The 19,681-nt window shown below is 43.3% G+C and overlaps 1 protein-coding gene across 2 annotated transcripts; it reads right to left on the bottom strand.

Annotated features, from left to right (window-relative positions):
* Positions 1-5,063: 5,063 nt before the first annotated feature.
* Positions 5,064-19,680, bottom strand: trip13 (thyroid hormone receptor interactor 13). 2 transcript variants are annotated; one of them, XM_065027427.1, is made up of 14 exons: positions 19,595-19,675; positions 19,073-19,166; positions 18,571-18,721; positions 10,939-11,062; positions 10,778-10,833; positions 10,470-10,560; positions 10,156-10,228; positions 9,845-9,908; positions 9,595-9,681; positions 7,857-7,963; positions 7,108-7,261; positions 6,542-6,654; positions 6,265-6,334; positions 5,064-6,080 (listed from the first exon to the last, which is right to left on the bottom strand). In XM_065027427.1, exons 2-14 carry the CDS (start codon positions 19,162-19,164, stop codon positions 5,985-5,987), a joined length of 1,278 nt encoding a protein of 425 aa, XP_064883499.1. In that variant the 5' UTR covers positions 19,165-19,166; positions 19,595-19,675; the 3' UTR covers positions 5,064-5,984. The 2 variants fall into 2 exon arrangements, with proteins under 2 accessions (XP_064883499.1, XP_064883500.1); XM_065027428.1 differs by lacking the exons at positions 5,064-6,080; positions 6,265-6,334 and having other exon boundaries at positions 6,566-6,654; positions 7,010-7,261; positions 19,595-19,680.
* Between the last annotated feature and the right edge of the window lies 1 nt (position 19,681).

Here is a 19,681-nt window from a genome sequence, read left to right as displayed (position 1 = left end):
GTATACCCTATTCCCTGTATAGTACAGTATACCCAATATAGTGCTGAATACCTTATTCACTATATAGTACAGTATGCCCTATTCCCTGTATAGTACAGTATACCCTATTCCCTGTATAGTACAGTATACCCCATTCCCTATATAGTACAGTATAACCTATTCCCTGTATTGTACAGTATACCCTATATAGTACAGTATACCCCATTCCCTGTATAGTACAGTATACCCTATTCCCTGTATAATACAGTATACCCTATATAGTGCAGAATACCTTATTCCCTATATAGTACAATATACCCTATTCCCTGTATAGCACAGTATACCCTATTCCCTATATAGTACAGTATGCCCTATTCCCTGTATAGTACAGTATACCCTATTCCCTGTATAGTGCAATATACCCTATTCCCTGTATAGTACAGTATACCCTATTCCCTGTAGTGCACTACACCCTATTCCCTATATAGCACAGTATACCCTATTCCCTATATAGTACAGTATACCCTATTCCCTGTATAGTACAGTATACCCTATTCCCTATATAGTACAGTATACCCTATTCCATGTATAGTACAATATACCCTATATAGTACAGTATACCCTATACCCTATATAGTACAGTATACCCTATTCCCGATATAGTACAGTATACCCTATTCCCTATATAGTACAGTATACCCTATTCCCTATATAGTACAGTATACCCTATTCCCTATATAGTACAGTATTCCCGATATAGTACAGTATACCCTATTCCCTATATAGTACAGTATACCCTATTCCATGTATAGTACAATATACCCTATATAGTACAGTATACCCTATACCCTATATAGTACAGTATACCCTATTCCCGATATAGTACAGTATACCCTATTCCCTATATAGTACAGTATACCCTATATAGTACAGTATACCCTATTCCATGTATAGTACAATATACCCTATATAGTACAGTATACCCTATTCCCTGTATAGTGTCAGTATACCCTATTCCCTGTATAGTACAGTATACCCTATTCCCGATATAGTACAGTATACCCTATTCCCTATATAGTACAGTATTCCCGATATAGTACAGTATACCCTATATAGTACAGTATACCCTATACCCTATATAGTACAGTATACCCTATTCCCGATATAGTACAGTATACCCTATTCCCTATATAGTACAGTATTCCCGATATAGTACAGTATACCCTATTCCCTATATAGTACAGTATACCCTATTCCCTATATAGTACAGTATACCCTATACCCTATATAGTGCAGTATACCCTATTCCCGATATAGTACAGTATACCCTATATAGTACAGTATACCCTATTCCATGTATAGTACAATATACCCTATATAGTACAGTATACCCTATTCCCTATATAGTACAGTATACCCTATTCCCTGTATAGTACAGTATACCCTATTCCCTATATAGTACAGTATACCCTATGCCCTATATAGTACAGTATACCCTATTCCATGTATAGTACAATATACCCTATATAGTACAGTATACCCTATTCCCTATATAGTACAGTATACCCTATTCCCTGTATAGTACAGTATACCCTATTCCCTATATAGTACAGTATACCCTATATAGTACAGTATACCCTATATAGTACAATATACCCTATTCCCTATATAGTACAGTATACCCTATATAGTACAGTATACCCTATTCCCTATATAGTACAGTATGCCCTATTCCCTGTATAGTGCAATATACCCTATTCCCTGTATAGTGCAGTATGCCCTATTCCCTGTAGTGCACTACACCCTATTCCCTATATAGTACAGTATACCCTATATAGTACAGTATACCCTATTCCCTGTATAGTACAGTATACCCAATATAGTGCTGAATACCTTATTCACTATATAGTACAGTATGCCCTATTCCCTGTATAGTACAGTATACCCTATTCCCTGTATAGTACAGTATACCCTATTCCCTATTATACCCTATTCCCTATAGTACAGTATACCCTATTCCCTGTATTGTACAGTATACCCTATATAGTACAGTATACCCTATTCCCTGTATAGTACAGTATGCCCTATTCCCCTATATAGTACAGTATACCCTATTCCCTATGTAGTACAGTATACCCTATTCCCTGTATAGTACAGTATACCCAATATAGTGCTGAATACCTTATTCACTATATAGTACAGTATGCCCTATTCCCTGTATAGTACAGTATACCCTATTCCCTGTATAGTACAGTATACCCTATTCCCTATATAGTACAGTATACCATATTCCCTATATAGTACAGTATACCCTATTCCCTGTATAGTACAGTATACCCAATATAGTGCTGAATACCTTATTCACTATATAGTACAGTATGCCCTATTCCCTGTATAGTACAGTATACCCTATTCCCTGTATAGTACAGTATACCCTATTCCCTATATAGTACAGTATACCCTATTCCCTGTATTGTACAGTATACCCTATATAGTACAGTATACCCTATTCCCTGTATAGTGCTGAATACCTTATTCACTATATAGTATATGCCCTATTCCCTGTATAGTACAGTATACCCTATTCCTGTATAGTACAGAATACCTTATTCCCTATATAGTACAGTATACCCTATTCCCTGTATTGTACAGTATACCCTATATAGTACAGTATACCCTATTCCCTATATACCTATTCCCTGTATAATACAGTATGCCCTTATTCCCTATTCAATATACCCTATTCCCTGTATAACACAGTATACCCTATTCCCTATATAGTACAGTATGCCCTATTCCCTGTATAGTACAGTATACCCTATTCCCTGTATAATACAGTATACCCTATATAGTACAGTATACCCTATATAGTACAGTATACCCTATTCCCTATATAGTACAGTATGCCCTATTCCCTGTATAGTGCAATATACTCTATTCCCTGTATAGTGCACTACACCCTATTCCCTATATAGTACAGTATACCCTATTCCCTATATAGTACAGTATACCCTATTCCCTATAGTGTACTACACCCTATTCCCTATATAGCACAGTATACCCTATTCCCTATATAGTACAGTATACCCTATTCCCTGTATAGTACAGTATACCCAATATAGTGCTGAATACCTTATTCACTATATAGTACAGTATGCCCTATTCCCTGTATAGTACAGTATACCCCATTCCCTATATAGTACAGTATACCCCATTCCCTATATAGTACAGTATACCCTATTCCCTGTATAGTACAGTATACCCTATTCCCTATATAGTACAGTATACCCCATTCCCTATATAGTACAGTATACCCCATTCCCTATATAGTACAGTATACCCTATTCCCTGTATTGTACAGTATACCCCATTCCCTATATAGTACAGTATACCCTATGCCCTGTATAGTACAGTATACCCTATTCCCTGTATAGTACAGTATACCCTATATAGTGCTGAATACCTTATTCCCTATATAGTACAGTATGCCCTATTCCCTATATAGTACAGTATACCCTATTCCATGTATAGTACACTATACCCTATATAGTACAGTATGCCCTATTCCCTATAGTACAGTATACCCTATATAGTACAGTATACCCTATTCCCTGTATAGTACAGTATACCCAATATAGTTCCAATTTGTAAGTCGCTCTGGATAAGAGCGTCTGCTAAATGACTTAAATGTAAATGTTAAATGTATAGTGCTGAATACCTTATTTACTATATAGTACAGTATGCCCTATTCCCTGTATAGTACAGTATACCCTATTCCCTATATAGTACAGTATACCCTATTCCCTGTATAGTGCAGTATACCCTATTCCCTATATAGTGCAGTGTACCATATCCCCTGTAGTGCAGTATACCCCATTCCCTGTAGTGCAGTGTACCCTATTCCCTGTAGTGCAGTATACCCTATTCCCTGTAGTGCAGTGTACCCTATTCTCTATATAGTGCAGTGTACCATATTCCCTGTAGTGCAGTATACCCTATTCCCTGTAGTGCAGTGTACCCTATTCCCTGTAGTGCAGAATACCCTATTCCCTGTAGTGCAGTGTACCATATTCCCTGTAGTGCAGTATACCCTATTCCCTGTAGTGCAGTGTACCCTATTCCCTGTAGTGCATTATACCCTATTCCCTGTAGTGCAGTGTACCATATTCCCTGTAGTGCAGTATACCCTATTCCCTGTAGTGCAGTATACCCCATTCCCTGTAGTGCAGTATACCCTATTCCCTGTAGTGCAGTATACCCTATTCCCTGTAGTGCAGTATACCCTATTCCCTGTAGTGCAGTATACCCTATTCCCTGTAGTGCAGTATACCCTATTCCCTGTAGTGCAGTATACCCTATTCCCTGTAGAGTGCACTATATAGGGAATAGGGTGCCATTAGGAAAGCAGCAGAGATAACAAGGTATCCAGACTGGTCTTTAGGTCATACAGTAAACTACAGTATTGTTATCAGTGAGCTGAACAGGAAGTTACTGTAACTCAGCATCAGGTGATAATGTTCTGCTGTACCAATCAGAAAGGTTTGTGTTCAAATGACCAGTAGTCGGTTTAATTGAAATTCTCCTTGTTGAATTTCTGCAGGAAATACAAAGCTCTGGCCCCATGTAAATAAAGGTATCTAGATGTTAATATCAGTTAGAGAGCAAACAGGAAGACATTAAAGTTCATTACAGGGTTGGAGGAGAACTGAGTTATTCCGCCACCCAGTGGTGGAACAGTGGAACAGCACTTGGGCATTGGGTTCTAGAAGACACATTTTCCCCCTTCACACTTTAAAGGGGAATTTCACCCTGGGGGAATCTGGGTTTGTATTCATCAGGAGGAAGGCAGGTCTGGGCTCATTCAGAAACAGACGGTTATATTCATTAGTGCACCAAAGCAAACTGTTTTGTAACAGAATCCTTGACATCATATTGTAGATTAGAGCACTTGGAGTAACGCTTCCGTTGCAAAATGTTTTGCTACCAGTGTGCACTAATGAATACGACCTGTTAGCCAATCATGATGAAATCACATGTTTATCGTGTGGGCAGTGTATTTGACAAACTCAAAATGAGTCAAAGGGTGTTTTAAAGAGTTGAATAATCCAATGTTTTATATATAAATAAACAAGGTCAGTTATGAACATGTGTATCCTGAGTTTAAATGAAGAGACCATATGATGGCAGCACACAATACATGGAACATCCTTGAGTTTCAAAAAAAAAACATCCACGGGATTAGAAATGAAATCAGAATTTGTACATTTCCATTGAAGCTCTCCTATTTGGTGCATCTGCATTCATTTACAACAGAAAGGCTGTGTTTCTAATAGCACCTATTGAAACGTATAGGAAACAGCAAGCTCACATAGAAAACATCAGACAAGCAGACAGAGTCATGAATACATGTGCTGTAAACAACATATCGCACCCTATTCCCTCATATAGTGCACTACGCTTGACCATAGCCCTATGGGTCCCGGTCCAAAGTAGTGCAATGCATAGGGAGCCATTCGGGACACGCCGTCTTGGGTTAGGAAATTAAAGCCGTTATAGTCACACGTATCAAGAGAGGACTGCATCTCAGGCTTAATACGGTTGCTTTTTAAAACGTGCTGAGAACGCACCTAATGTTGATGACGCTCGGCAGTAGCATCACCAGCTTCAGGAAGTCTCCACAGAACATGACCGACTGGTTGACGGCTGCCATCTTTAATATAGTACTCTAATGGTAAAACACACTGTCTGTGAGAAAACTCAATTGGTCAACGTTGAGTGGTTAGAAAAATATGATTATAAAATGTATATTGTTTAACCAGGAAATAAAATGTACATGAAATACCAGAAGAGACCGTTTCCATCAACCGTTGGGTAAAACAGGTCCAGACTGTCTGAGACAGGTCCCAAATAGCACCCTATTCCATATTTAGCACACTACTTTTGACCAGATCCCTACAGACACTATAAAGGGTATAGGGAGCTATTTGAGACAGTGTCCCTGTAGATCACAGACAGTTGACCAGGTTGTCCCTCTCCTCTATCTGTTTGTCCACTGCCAGGTCCATGGCCTCCAGGAACCTCTCCAGGGCCACTGTCGGGGTCTGGTAAGGAATCATAGGCAAGTCAGACTGTTGTTGCATAGGAACGCAATGAGTAGCACTCTTTCCATATGAAAATACTACAGTTTATTTTAGATAAAAATATCTTCCCATTGAATTCATGTTTTTGTGTGTTTTTTTTAAACTGTTTGCATGCTGCGTGAAACATTTGAAAACGTTTACAAACCTTCACAAAAAGAGCATGGGCCAAAAAGGGTAGTTTCCTCAGCGCTCTGCCACTAAAACCTTTACTCTTTCTGGAATAGTCAACAAGAGAAATAAGCACAAAACATCTTTCAATTCTACTCCGATACAATCCAATCCAATACACACACTTCTCAAGGGTAGTATCAATTCTACTCCGATACAATCCAATCCAATCCAATCCACACACTTCTCAAGGGTAGTAGCTCGGTGGCAGGTCTGAGATATGAACGTCAACGCTACGGAGGGCTGGGACTCACATGGCGATGTCCCTGAGAACCAGGCTGAGCTCTGACACCTTGCTCTCCCTGAAGCCCATGGTCTCCAGCTCAAACATGGTCAGCAGTGGCTGTCTGGGGTACACGATCTGGCACTACACACAACGTAGAAAAAGGAAAAATAACTCACATGATTTTTTACCTCTGTTGATGTTTCGGTACAACACCTTTGTGAAGACCTGGTACTGAACACAAACATGTCAGTGAAAGGACACCTCATTATCTTGTCAGAGTAACTGTATTGTACAGTAAGAAACTCAAAAGTTACGAACCCCAGAGTTACAGACTGACACATTATTCTGCACATTTTAAAGTTACGGACAACTCAGTGTTCCAAACGACCTCTATTCCCAAAGAGGTCCGACTGTATTCATTAAATACACATTTTGGTGTGTTTTTACCTTAATCAGTTCCTCCAGGCAGGACAGAGAGATGTTGGTGTGTTTTTACCTTCATCAGTTCCTCCAGGCAAGACAGAGAGATGTTGGTGTGTTTTTACCTTCATCAGTACCTCCAGGCAGGACAGAGAGATGTTGGTGTGTTTTTACCTTCATCAGTTCCTCCAGGCAGGACAGATAGATGTTGAAGATGCCCTCTACAGACGGAGGGCCAATGTACTGCTTGATGTCAGCTCTGTCCACAAACGCCAGGTCTATCTTCTCTGTCACGTTGGAGGTGGTCAGGATCACAACATTAGGATGCCTGGGATATACAGGAAGATCAGCTGGGCTAAACTACATACACACCAACACACTGGAGGACGGAGGATGAAGTGGTAGAATGCAACAGCCACTTGTAGAGAACATGGATATATCCCAAATGGCCCCCTATTCCCTATATAGTGCACTTCTTTTGACCAATGCCTATAGGGCTAATGGCCCCCTATTCCCTATATAGTGCACTATTTTTGACCAAGGCCTATAAGGCTAATGGCCCCCTATTCTGTATATAGTGCACTACTTTTGACCAAGGCCTATAAGGCTAATGGCCCCCTATTCTGTATATAGTGCACTACTTTTGACCAAGGCCTATAAGACTAATGGCCCCCTATTCTCTATATAGTGCACTACTTTTGACCAAGGCCTATAAGGCTAATGGCCCCCTATTCTCTATATAGTGCACTACTTTTGACCAAGGCCTATAAGGCTAATGGCCCCCTATTCTCTATATAGTGCACTACTTTTGACCAGTAATAGGAAGTCATGTTAAACAGAGCTTTCATGAGCTGTTGCCTCTGAATCTATGGGGTTTAATGTGTGAACCACCACAGCAGATGAACTGAACATGTCTGACTGACCGCTTGATCTGGTCCAGCTGTGTGAGGACAGAGTTGACCACTCGGATGGCGTCTGAGGGTTCCGTTCCGGCCTGGGAGGCTTTCCGCGCTGCCGTCAGACTCTCCACCTGGTCATCAAACACAGAGTTATTCTGGGCCCTGCAGTTACATGTGTAGGAGTTAACTGGGCCCTGCAGTTACATGTGTAGGAGTTAACTGGGCCCTGCAGTTACATGTGTAGGCTTTAACTGGGCCCTGCAGTTACATGTGTAGGAGTTAACTGGGCCCTGCAGTTACATGTGTTGGAGTTAACTGGGCCCTGCAGTTACATGTGTAGGCTTTAACTGGGCCCTGCAGTTACATGTGTAGGAGTTAACTGGGCCCTGCAGTTACATGTGTAGGAGTTAACTGGGCCCTGCAGTTACATGTGTAGGAGTTAACTGGGCCCTGCAGTTACATGTGTAGGAGTTAACTGGGCCCTGCAGTTACATGTGTAGGAGTTAACTGGGCCCTGCAGTTACATGTGTAGGAGTTAACTGGGCCCTGCAGTTACATGTGTTGGAGTTAACTGGGCCCTGCAGTTACATGTGTAGGCTTTAACTGGGCCCTGCAGTTACATGTGTAGGGGTTAACTGGGCCCCGCAGTTACATGTGTAGGAGTTAACTGGGCTCTGCAGTTACATGTGTAGGCTTTAACTGGGCCCTGCAGTTACATTTGTAGGAGTTAACTGGGCCCTGAGAATGAGAACAAACACCAGAGCCTGCTTTACCTCATCAATGAGAACAAACACCAGAGCCTGCTTTACCTCATCAATGAGAACAAACACCAGAGCCTGCTTTACCTCATCAATGAGAACAAACACCAGAGCCTGCTTTACCTCATCAATGAGAACAAACACCAGAGCCTGTTTTACCTCATCAATGAGAACAAACACCAGAGCCTGCTTTACCTCATCAATGAGAACAAACACCAGAGCCTGCTTTACCTCATCAATGAGAACAAACCCCAGAGCCTGCTTTACCTCATCAATGAGAACAAACACCAGAGCCTGCTTTACCTCATCAATGAGAACAAACACCAGAGCCTGCTTTACCTCATCAATGAGAACAAACACCAGAGCCTACTTTACCTCATCAATGAGAACAAACACCAGAGCCTGCTTTACCTCATCAATGAGAACAAACCCCAGAGCCTGCTTTACCTCATCAATGAGAACAAACACCAGAGCCTGCTTTACCTCATCAATGAGAACAAACACCAGAGCCTGCTTTACCTCATCAATGAGAACAAACACCAGAGCCTGCTTTACCTCATCAATGAGAACAAACACCAGAGCCTGCTTTACCTCATCAATGAGAACAAACACCAGAGCCTGCTTTACCTCATCAATGAGAACAAACACCCTGCTTTAGAACAAACACCAGAGCCTTTTACCTCATCAATGAGAACAAACACCAGAGCCTGCTTTACCTCATCAATGAGAACAAACCCCAGAGCCTGCTTTACCTCATCAATGAGAACAAACACCAGAGCCTGCTTTACCTCATCAATGAGAACAAACACCAGAGCCTGCTTTACCTCATCAATGAGAACAAACACCAGAGCCTGTTTTACCTCATCAATGAGAACAAACACCAGAGCCTGTTTTACCTCATCAATGAGAACAAACACCAGAGCCTGTTTTACCTCATCAATGAGAACAAACACCAGAGCCTGTTTTACCTCATCAATGAGAACAAACACCAGAGCCTGCTTTACCTCATCAATGAGAACAAACACCAGAGCCTGCTTGTCATCTATCAGCTGTTGGATCTTCTGGAACATCTTAGTGACCAGTTTCCCACTCTGGAAGACAGACACATGACATGTTTTCAGTCAAACAATACCAATAATCATTTATACATGTTGATGCTGTGGACAAATCCAATTTCCCCTTGTGGGATTAATAACGTTTATTCCAGTAAATTCAATGAGACATGTAACGAGAAGCAGGAAGAGCCAACTGTACCTCAGAGAACCACTTGGAGAACAAACTGTGGCTGTTGATCTCAACAAACTGCCCGTAAGAGTACCTGCAGGAAGAACAGGACAGGAAGTTCAAGTTTATAGGACCCATATGGACGTCATAAGACACTGAATTACATGGATATTGCATTGATTAATAGAGAATAAAACATTCATGTTAAAATACAAGGTAAAACCAGGACAATATATACATTTGGGAATACAGTACGTGGTAGAATGGCTAGAGGTGGTGAAAAACATTCTCCAACAAGATTCTGCCAAAGCCCTTTCCTCAGAGTGAGAGCTCTCTCTTACCGGTTTGATAGTCTGATTGACAGCTTCTGGGCCAGAGCTTTACACAAAGACGTCTTCCCTGTGCCCGGGGGTCCTAACGTGGTACAAATATAGACACACAATCTAAATCATATCGCTTTTTACAGATATCACATATATACGCATTATAGTTGACACCCATATTTGAGGCATATTATATACAGCATATGGAGGATTGGAATAATCATAGGATATTATACATTAATATCAAAGTTACTACTATATTATCGTATTATATCATATCATATTTATTATTATATTCATGTGTCAAGTTATCAAGGTCCTGCTTCTGTTACCATGAAGCAGAACAACCCGGTTCCATGAGATCAGGTTGCTGTCCACGTTTTTGTCAGAGAAGTAAATGGTGGTTGAGACGTAATCCAAGAGCTTAGAGGGAAAAAGAGAAGGACAACAGGATGGAGGTCAAATAATGACATCAATGTAGTTACCACTGACATCTCTCTATAACACTCCGTTAATAACACAAGGTTATTAAGGTTGATTCCCAAATGAAGCCGTATGCCCTATGTAGTGGACTACTTTTGACCAGAGCCCTATGGGGCCCGTAGGGTACCATTTGGAACGTATCCTAAATGTTTCTTACTTGTGTTTTGACCCCGCTCTCATAGACCAGACTCTCCCAGATGCCATGGAACTCAGCTGAAAAACACACACATGGGAGTAAGAAAACATCAACCTGGCAACCATAGAACTACATATAGAAAAGTCAATTAGTAGAATCTCTGTTAACATGGGCCCGCCCACCGGCTGGTAAGAGCCAGTGATTGGCTGCAGAGAGCTCCTCCTCCTCTAGGTTCAGAGTGCTGGGCCCGTCATCATTCAGGGTGAAGATGTGGATGGACAGACTGCAGCTCTTCAGATCTATGGGCTGTATGAGGAAAACAACCCAAACATCAGACATGTGTCTTATAGTACACTACTGCTTTTTATATACCAAGGCTCAGGTCTAAAGTAGTGCACTGGATAAGGAATAGGGTGACATTTGGGACTCATCCGGGTGGGTATAGTTTGTGGAATGTTCCAACAGGAATCCGTTCCAAAAACTTTGTAAGTACAAGGTTGCCAACAAACAACATATACAAAGTAACATGATCAAGTCACCTAGCTAACTAGCTGCCGATTAGGCATCAACTCACCACCTAGCTAACTAGCTGCTGATTAGGCATCAACTCACCACCTAGCTAACTAGCTGCCGAATAGGCATCAACTCACCACCTAGCTAACTAGCTGCCGAATAGGCATCAACTCACCACCTAGCTAACTAGCTGCCGAATAGTCATCAACTCACCACCTAGCTAACTAGCTGCCGAATAGGCATCAACTCACCACCTAGCTAACTAGCTGCCGAATAGGCATCAACTCACCACCTAGCTAACTAGCTGCCGAATAGGCATCAACTCACCACCTAGCTAACTAGCTGCCGATTAGGCATCAACTCACCACCTAGCTAACTAGCTGCCAATTAGGCATCAACTCACCACCTGGCTAACTAGCTGCCGAATAGGCATCAACTCACCACCTAGCTAACTAGCTGCCGATTAGGCATCAACTCACCACCTAGATAACTAGCTGCCGATTAGGCATCAACTCACCACCTAGCTAACTAGCTGCCGATTAGGCATCAACTCACCACCTAGCTTATTCTTAATATTTGTCCATAGGCTACCAGAGTGAGGACAGACATTTTTTGGGAATAAACGTGGTGATTGAAAAACTTAATGAAATAGCCCATTCCTACCCGGTATCTTATTCTGCCTCTATACAACTTTGTATGTGTTGTTTGTTGGCAACCAGTTCCACAAATTATACCCACCCGACTTATCCCATGATGCATCAACATACAGCTGAAAATGTTTTATTAATGAGCCACTAAGACTGCCTGCGCTAATGAGTTCCTACGGGACATTATTTATCTCAGACAGCTAGAGAGAGAGAGAGAGAGAGAGAGAGAGAGACAGAGAGAGAGAGAGAGAGAGAGAGAGAGGGAGAGAGAGAGAGACAGAGAGAGAGACAGAGAGACAGAGAGAGAGACAGAGAGAGACAGAGAGAGACAGAGAGAGAGACAGAGAGAGAGAGACAGAGAGAGAGACAGAGAGAGAGACAGAGAGAGAGAGAGAGAGAGAGAGAGAGAGAGACAGAGAGAGACAGAGAGAGACAGAGAGAGACAGAGAGACAGAGAGACAGAGAGAGAGACAGAGAGAGAGAGAGAGAGAGAGAGAGAGAGAGGCACAACTATGACAACATAACCAACAAAAACGGGTCACAACTCCTGCAGCTCTGTCGCACGCTGGGTATGTACATAGTCAACGGTAGGCTTCGAGGGGACTCCTATGGTAGGTACACCTATAGCTCATCTCTTGGCAGTAGTACTGTAGACTACTTTATCACTGACCTCAACCCAGAATCTCTCAGAGCATTCACAGTCAGCCCACTGACACCCCTATCAGACCACAGCAAAATCACAGTCTACTTAAACAGAGCAATACTCAATCATGAGGCATCAAAGCCAAAGGAACTGAGTAACATTAAGAAATGCTATAGATGGAAGGAATGCAGTTTGGAAACCTACCAAAAAACAATTAGGCAACAACAAATTCAATCCCTTTTAGACAATTTCCTGGGTAAAACGTTCCACTGTAATAGTGAAGGTGTAAACCTGGCAGTAGAAAATCTTAACAGTATATTTGACCTCTCAGCTTCCCTATCAAATCTAAAAATCTCAAATAGAAAACCGAAGAAAATTAACAATAATGACAAATGGTTTGATGAAGAATGCAAAAATCTAAGAAAGAAATTGAGAAACCTGTCCAACCAAAAACATAGAGACCCGGAAAACCTGAGTCTACGCCTTCACTATGGTGAATCACTAAAACAATACAGAAATACACTACGGAAAAAGAAGGAACAGCACGTCTGAAATCAGCTCAATGCAATTGAAGAATCCATAGACTCTAACCACTTCTGGGAAAATTGGAAAACACTAAACAAACAACAACACGAAGAATTATCTATCCAAAATGGAGATGTATGGAGAAACCACTTCTCCAATCTTTTTGGTTCTATAACAAAGAACAAAGAGCAAAAACATATACATGATCAAATACAGATCTTAGAATCAACTATTAAAGACTACCAGAACCCACTGGATTCTCCAATTACATTGAATGAGTTACAGGACAAAATAAAAACCCTTCAACCCAAAAAGGCCTGTGGTGTCGATGGTATCCTCAATGAAATGATCAAATATACAGACAACAAATTCCAATTGGCTATACTAAAACTCTTTAACATCATACTTAGCTCTAGCATCTTCCCCAATATTTGGAACCAAGGACTGATCACCCCAATCCACAAAAGTGGAGACAAATTTGACCCCAATAACTACCGTGGAATATGTGTCAACAGTAACCTTGGGAAAATCCTCTGCATTATTATTAACAGCAGACTCGTACATTTCCTCAATGAAAACAATGTACTGAGCAAATGTCAAATTGGCTTTTTACCAAATTACCGTACAACAGACCATGTATTCACCCTGCACACCCTAATTGACAACCAAACAAACCAAAACAAAGGCAAAGTCTTCTCATGCTTTGTTGATTTCAAAAAAGCCTTCGACTCAATCTGGCATGAGGGTCTGCTATACAAACTGATGGAAAGTGGTGTTGGGGGTAAAACATACGACATTATAAAATCCATGTACACAAACAACAAGTGTGCGGTTAAAATTGGCAAAAAACACACACATTTCTTCACACAGGGTCGTGGGGTTAGACAGGGATGCAGCTTAAGCCCCACCCTCTTCAACATATATATCAACGAATTGGCGCGGGCACTAGAAAGGTCTGCAGCACCCGGCCTCCCCTGCTAGAATCCGAAGTCAAATGTCTGCTGTTTGCTGATGATCTGGTGCTTCTGTCACCAACCAAGGAGGGCCTACAGCAGCACCTAGATCTTATGCACAGATTCTGTCAGACCTGGGCCCTGACAGTAAATCTCAGTAAGAGCAAAATAATGGTGTTCCAAAAAGGTCCAGTCACCAGGACCACAAATACAAATTCCATCTAGACACTGTTGCCCTAGAGCACACAAAAACTATACATACCTTGGCCTAAACATCAGCGCCACAGGTAACTTCCACAAAGCTGTGAACGATCTGAGAGACAAGGCAAGAAGGGCATTCTATGCCATCAAAAGAAACATAAATTTCAACATACCAATTAGGATTTGGCTAAAAATACTTGAATCAGTCATAGAGCCCATTGCCCTTTATGGTTGTGAGGTCTGGGGTCCGCTCACCAACCAAGACTTCACAAAATGGGACAAACACCAAATTGAGACTCTGCACGCAGAATTCTGCAAAAATATCCTCCGTGTACAACGTAAAACACCAAATAATGCATGCAGAGCAGAATTAGGCCGATACCCACTAATTATCAAAATCCAGAAAAGAGCCGTTAAATTCTACAACCACCTAAAAGGAAGCGATTCACAAACCTTCCATAACAAAGCCATCACCTACAGAGAGATGAACCTGGAGAAGAGTCCCTAAGCAAGCTGGTCCTGGGGCTCTGTTCACAAACACAAACACACCCTACAGAGCCCCAGGACAACAGCACAATTAGACCCAACCAAATCATGAGAAAACAAAAAGATAATTACTTAACACATTGGAAAGAATTAACAAAAAAACAGAGCAAACTAGAATGCTATTTGGCCCTACACAGAGAGTACACAGCGGCAGAATACCTGACCACTGTGACTGACCCAAAATTAAGGAAAGCTTTGACTATGTACAGACTCAGTGAGCATAGCCTTGCTATTGAGAAAGGCCGCCGTAGGCAGACACGGCTCTCAAGAGAAGACAGGCTATGTGCTCACTGCCCACAAAATGAGGTGGAAACTGAGCTGCACTTCCTAACCTCCTGCCCAATGTATGACCATATTAGAGAGACATATTTCCCCCAGATTACACAGATCCACAAAGAATTCTAAAACAAATCCAATTTTGAAAAACTCCCATATCTTTTGGGTGAAATTCCACAGTGTGCCATCACAGCAGCAATATTTGTGACCTGTTGCCACGAGAAAAGGGCAACCAGTGAAGAACAAACACCATTGTAAATACAACCCATATTTATGCTTATTCATTTTATCTTGTGTCCTTTAACTATTTGTACATTGTATATATATATATATAATATGACATTTGTAATGTCTTTACTGTTTTGAAACTTCTGTATGTGTAATGTTTACTGTTAATTTTTGTTGTTTTTCACTTTATATATTCACTTTGTATGTTGTCTACCTCACTTGCTTTGGCAATGTTAACACATGTTTCCCATGCCAATAAAGCCCTTGAATTGAATTGAGAGACAGAGAGAGAGAGAGGAAAAAGAGTGAGAACTGCGGCCAACAAGGCAGAGTTCATCTCAGCCTATGCCTCCCTCCAGTCCCTCGACTTCTTGGCACTGACGGAAACATGGATCACCACAGATAACACTGCTACTCCTACTGCTCTCTCTTCGTCCGCCCACGTGTTCTCGCACACCCCGAGAGCTTCTGGTCAGCGGGGTGGTGGCACCGGGATCCTCATCTCTCCCAAGTGGTCATTCTCTCTTTCTCCCCTTACCCATCTGTCTATCGCCTCCTTTGAATTCCATGCTGTCACAGTTACCAGCCCTTTCAAGCTTAACATCCTTATCATTTATCGCCCTCCAGGTTCCCTCGGAGAGTTCATCAATGAGCTTGATGCCTTGATAAGCTCCTTTCCTGAGGACGGCTCACCTCTCACAGTTCTGGGCGACTTTAACCTCCCCACGCCTACCTTTGACTCATTCCTCTCTGCCTCCTTCTTTCCACTCCTCTCCTCTTTTGACCTCACCCTCTCACCTTCCCCCCTACTCACAAGGCAGGAAATACGCTCGACCTCATCTTTACTAGATGCTGTTCTTCCACTAACCTCATTGCAACTCCCCTCCAAGTCTCCGACCACTACCTTGTATCCTTTTCCCTCTCGCTCTCATCCAACACTTCCCACACTGCCCCTACGGATGGTATCGCGCCGTCCCAACCTTCGCTCTCTCTCCCCCGCTACTCTCTCCTCTTCCATCCTATCATCTCTTCCCTCTGCTCAAACCTTCTCCAACCTATCTCCTGATTCTGCCTCCTCAACCCTCCTCTCCTCCCTTTCTGCATCCTTTGACTCTCTATGTCCCCTATCCTCCAGGCCGGCTCGGTCCTCCCCTCCCGCTCCGTGGCTCGACGACTCATTGCGAGCTCACAGAACAGGGCTCCGGGCAGCCGAGCGGAAATGGAGGAAAACTCCGCCTCCCTGCGGACCTGGCATCCTTTCACTCCCTCCTCTCTACATTTTCCTCTTCTGTCTCTGCTGCTAAAGCCACTTTCTACCACTCTAAATTCCAAGCATCTGCCTCTAACCCTAGGAAGCTCTTTGCCACCTTCTCCTCCCTCCTGAATCCTCCTCCCCCTCCTCCCTCTCTGCAGATGACTTCATCAACCATTTTGAAAAGAAGGTCGACGACATCCGATCCTCGTTTGCTAAGTCAAACGACACCGCTGGTTCTGCTCACACTGCCCTACCCTGTGCTCTGACCTCTTTCTCCCCTCTCCCTCCAGATGAAATCTCGCGTCTTGTGACGGCCGGCCGCCCAACAACCTGCCCGCTTGACCCTATCCCCTCCGCTCTTCTCCAGACCATTTCCGGAGACCTTCTCCCTTACCTCACCTCGCTCATCAACTCATCCCTGACCGCTGGCTACGTCCCTTCCGTCTTCAAGAGAGCGAGAGTTGCACCCCTTCTGAAAAAACCTACACTCGATCCCTCCGATGTCAACAACTACAGACCAGTATCCCTTCTTTCTTTTCTCTCCAAAACTCTTGAACGTGCCGTCCTTGGCCAGCTCTCCCGCTATCTCTCTCAGAATGACCTTCTTGATCCAAATCAGTCAGGTTTCAAGACTAGTCATTCAACTGAGACTGCTCTTCTCTGTATCACGGAGGCGCTCCGCACTGCTAAAGCTAACTCTCTCTCCTCTGCTCTCATCCTTCTAGACCTATCGGCTACCTTCGATACTGTGAACCATCAGATCCTCCTCTCCACCCTCTCCGAGTTGGGCATCTCCGGCGCGGCCCACGCTTGGATTGCGTCCTACCTGACAGGTCGCTCCTACCAGGTGGCGCGGCGAGAATCTGTCTCCTCACCACGTGCTCTCACCACTGGTGTCCCCCAGGGCTCTGTCCTAGGCCCTCTCCTATTCTCGCTATACACCAAGTCACTTGGCTCTGTCATAACCTCACATGGTCTCTCCTATCATTGCTATGCAGACGACACACAATTAATCTTCTCCTTTCCCCCTTCTGATGACCAGGTGGCGAATCGCATCTCTGCATGTCTGGCAGACATATCAGTGTGGATGACGGATCACCACCTCAAGCTGAACCTCGGCAAGACGGAGCTGCTCTTCCTCCCGGGGAAGGACTGCCCGTTCCATGATCTCGCCATCACGGTTGACAACTCCATTGTGTCCTCCTCCCAGAGCGCTAAGAACCTTGGCGTGATCCTGGACAACACCCTGTCGTTCTCAAATAACATCAAGGCGGTGGCCCGTTCCTGTAGGTTCATGCTCTACAACATCCGCAGAGTACGACCCTGCCTCACACAGGAAGCGGCGCAGGTCCTAATCCAGGCACTTGTCATCTCCCGTCTGGATTACTGCAACTCGCTGTTGGCTGGGCTCCCTGCCTGTGCCATTAAACCCCTACAACTCATCCAGAACGCCGCAGCCCGTCTGGTGTTCAACCTTCCCAAGTTCTCTCACGTCACCCCGCTCCTCCGCTCTCTCCACTGGCTTCCAGTTGAAGCTCGCATCCGCTACAAGACCATGGTGCTTGCCTACGGAGCTGTGAGGGGAACGGCACCTCAGTACCTCCAGGCTCTGATCAGGCCCTACACCCAAACAAGGGCACTGCGTTCATCCACCTCTGGTCTGCTCGCCTCCCTACCACTGAGGAAGTACAGTTCCCGCTCAGCCCAGTCAAAACTGTTCGCTGCTCTGGCCCCCCAATGGTGGAACAAACTCCCTCACGACGCCAGGACAGCGGAGTCAATCACCACCTTCCGGAGACACCTGAAACCCCACCTCTTTAAGGAATACCTAGGATAGGATAAAGTAATCCTTCTCACCCCCCCTCTTAAAAGACCTAGATGCACTATTGTAAAGTGGCTGTTCCACTGGATGTCATAAGGTGAAAGCACCAATTTGTAAGTCGCTCTGAATAAGAGCGTCTGCTAAATGACTTAAATGTAAATGTAAACAACAGTAAATGCCTTCAGGCTGTCATATAGTACTTTACTTTTCTCTCAGCGTCCACTATGGCCACTGATTGGACGTGTTTGATAAGGAAGTCTTCGTCAAACTCTGTCCACCTGAAGGCCCCGAACACCATCCGATGACGGTTCAGCAGGTTCAAGACGTGCATCTTCACGTCAGACCTCTTGGCAGTGCTGTAGTCAGTGTAATACGCAGAGAGAGAGGACAGACAGAGGAGAGAGAGCGACAGAGAGCAGTGTTGTTAGGGACAAGGAGAAAGGAATGGAAGCATGTCATGAATACAACTTTGAAAAGACTAACATGCTGGGATAAATCATTACATAATGGACAGTGTCCCAAATGGCAACCTTATTCCCTATATAGTGCACTACTCTTGACAGGGCCCACCATTTAAGGAGGGCCCTTTTCAAAAGTAGTGCACTATATAGGGAACAGGGTGCCATTTGGGACACTTTCATTCCCTAGTACTGTAATACTAGTTCAGTGTGAATAGAGCTTTTAAAGATACACTAGCTAGTTAGAACCTGGTAGATTTGACGTGAACCTCCACGTGGATGTTGTTCGTGTCGTTGGGGTTCTGCTTCAGATCCCCTACCTCCATTCTGTCGCCCTCCATACCTTCAGTGATTAAAATGTATGTAAAAATTAAATCATTTTCGGGTGGAAATACAAAAACTCCTTGCTCAGTCTAATGTAATGTCTCGGCAGCAGTACACATTACATGTTGACATCACCAACATGCATACAAAGTACTTATCTACTATCTGCCTTTACAACTAACAACAAAATAAGTATAATTAGCTAGCTAGTATGACAACAACACATTCAATGCAAAGCATCAAGCTCACAGCATTTAGCTACCTAGCTAATGTTCGCTAGCTACACCAACATTACTAGTTAAAGTCGCAGAGTGACACGCTTTATTCTGTTGCTAGATCTCACTAGCAAGGGATGTTACCAGTGTTGCGTGTGTAATACAACTATTACGAATCGTAATTTATTTTTGTTAAGCTTTCATTCAAGAAGTTTTCACAAAAATTGCTTACCTTCGTTTTGGTACGGAATCGACTGAACGTCACTCGAATTTAGCGCGCAGTTTTGTTGAACCTGAAGTAGATGCGTTGTTGTGGGAA

Source organism: Oncorhynchus nerka, linkage group LG14 (assembly GCF_034236695.1).
Source record: "Oncorhynchus nerka isolate Pitt River linkage group LG14, Oner_Uvic_2.0, whole genome shotgun sequence".
Classification (NCBI taxonomy): domain Eukaryota; kingdom Metazoa; phylum Chordata; class Actinopteri; order Salmoniformes; family Salmonidae; genus Oncorhynchus; species Oncorhynchus nerka.
Note: the sequence above shows the minus strand (reverse complement) of the source record. Positions and strands in the feature narration are given on the sequence as shown.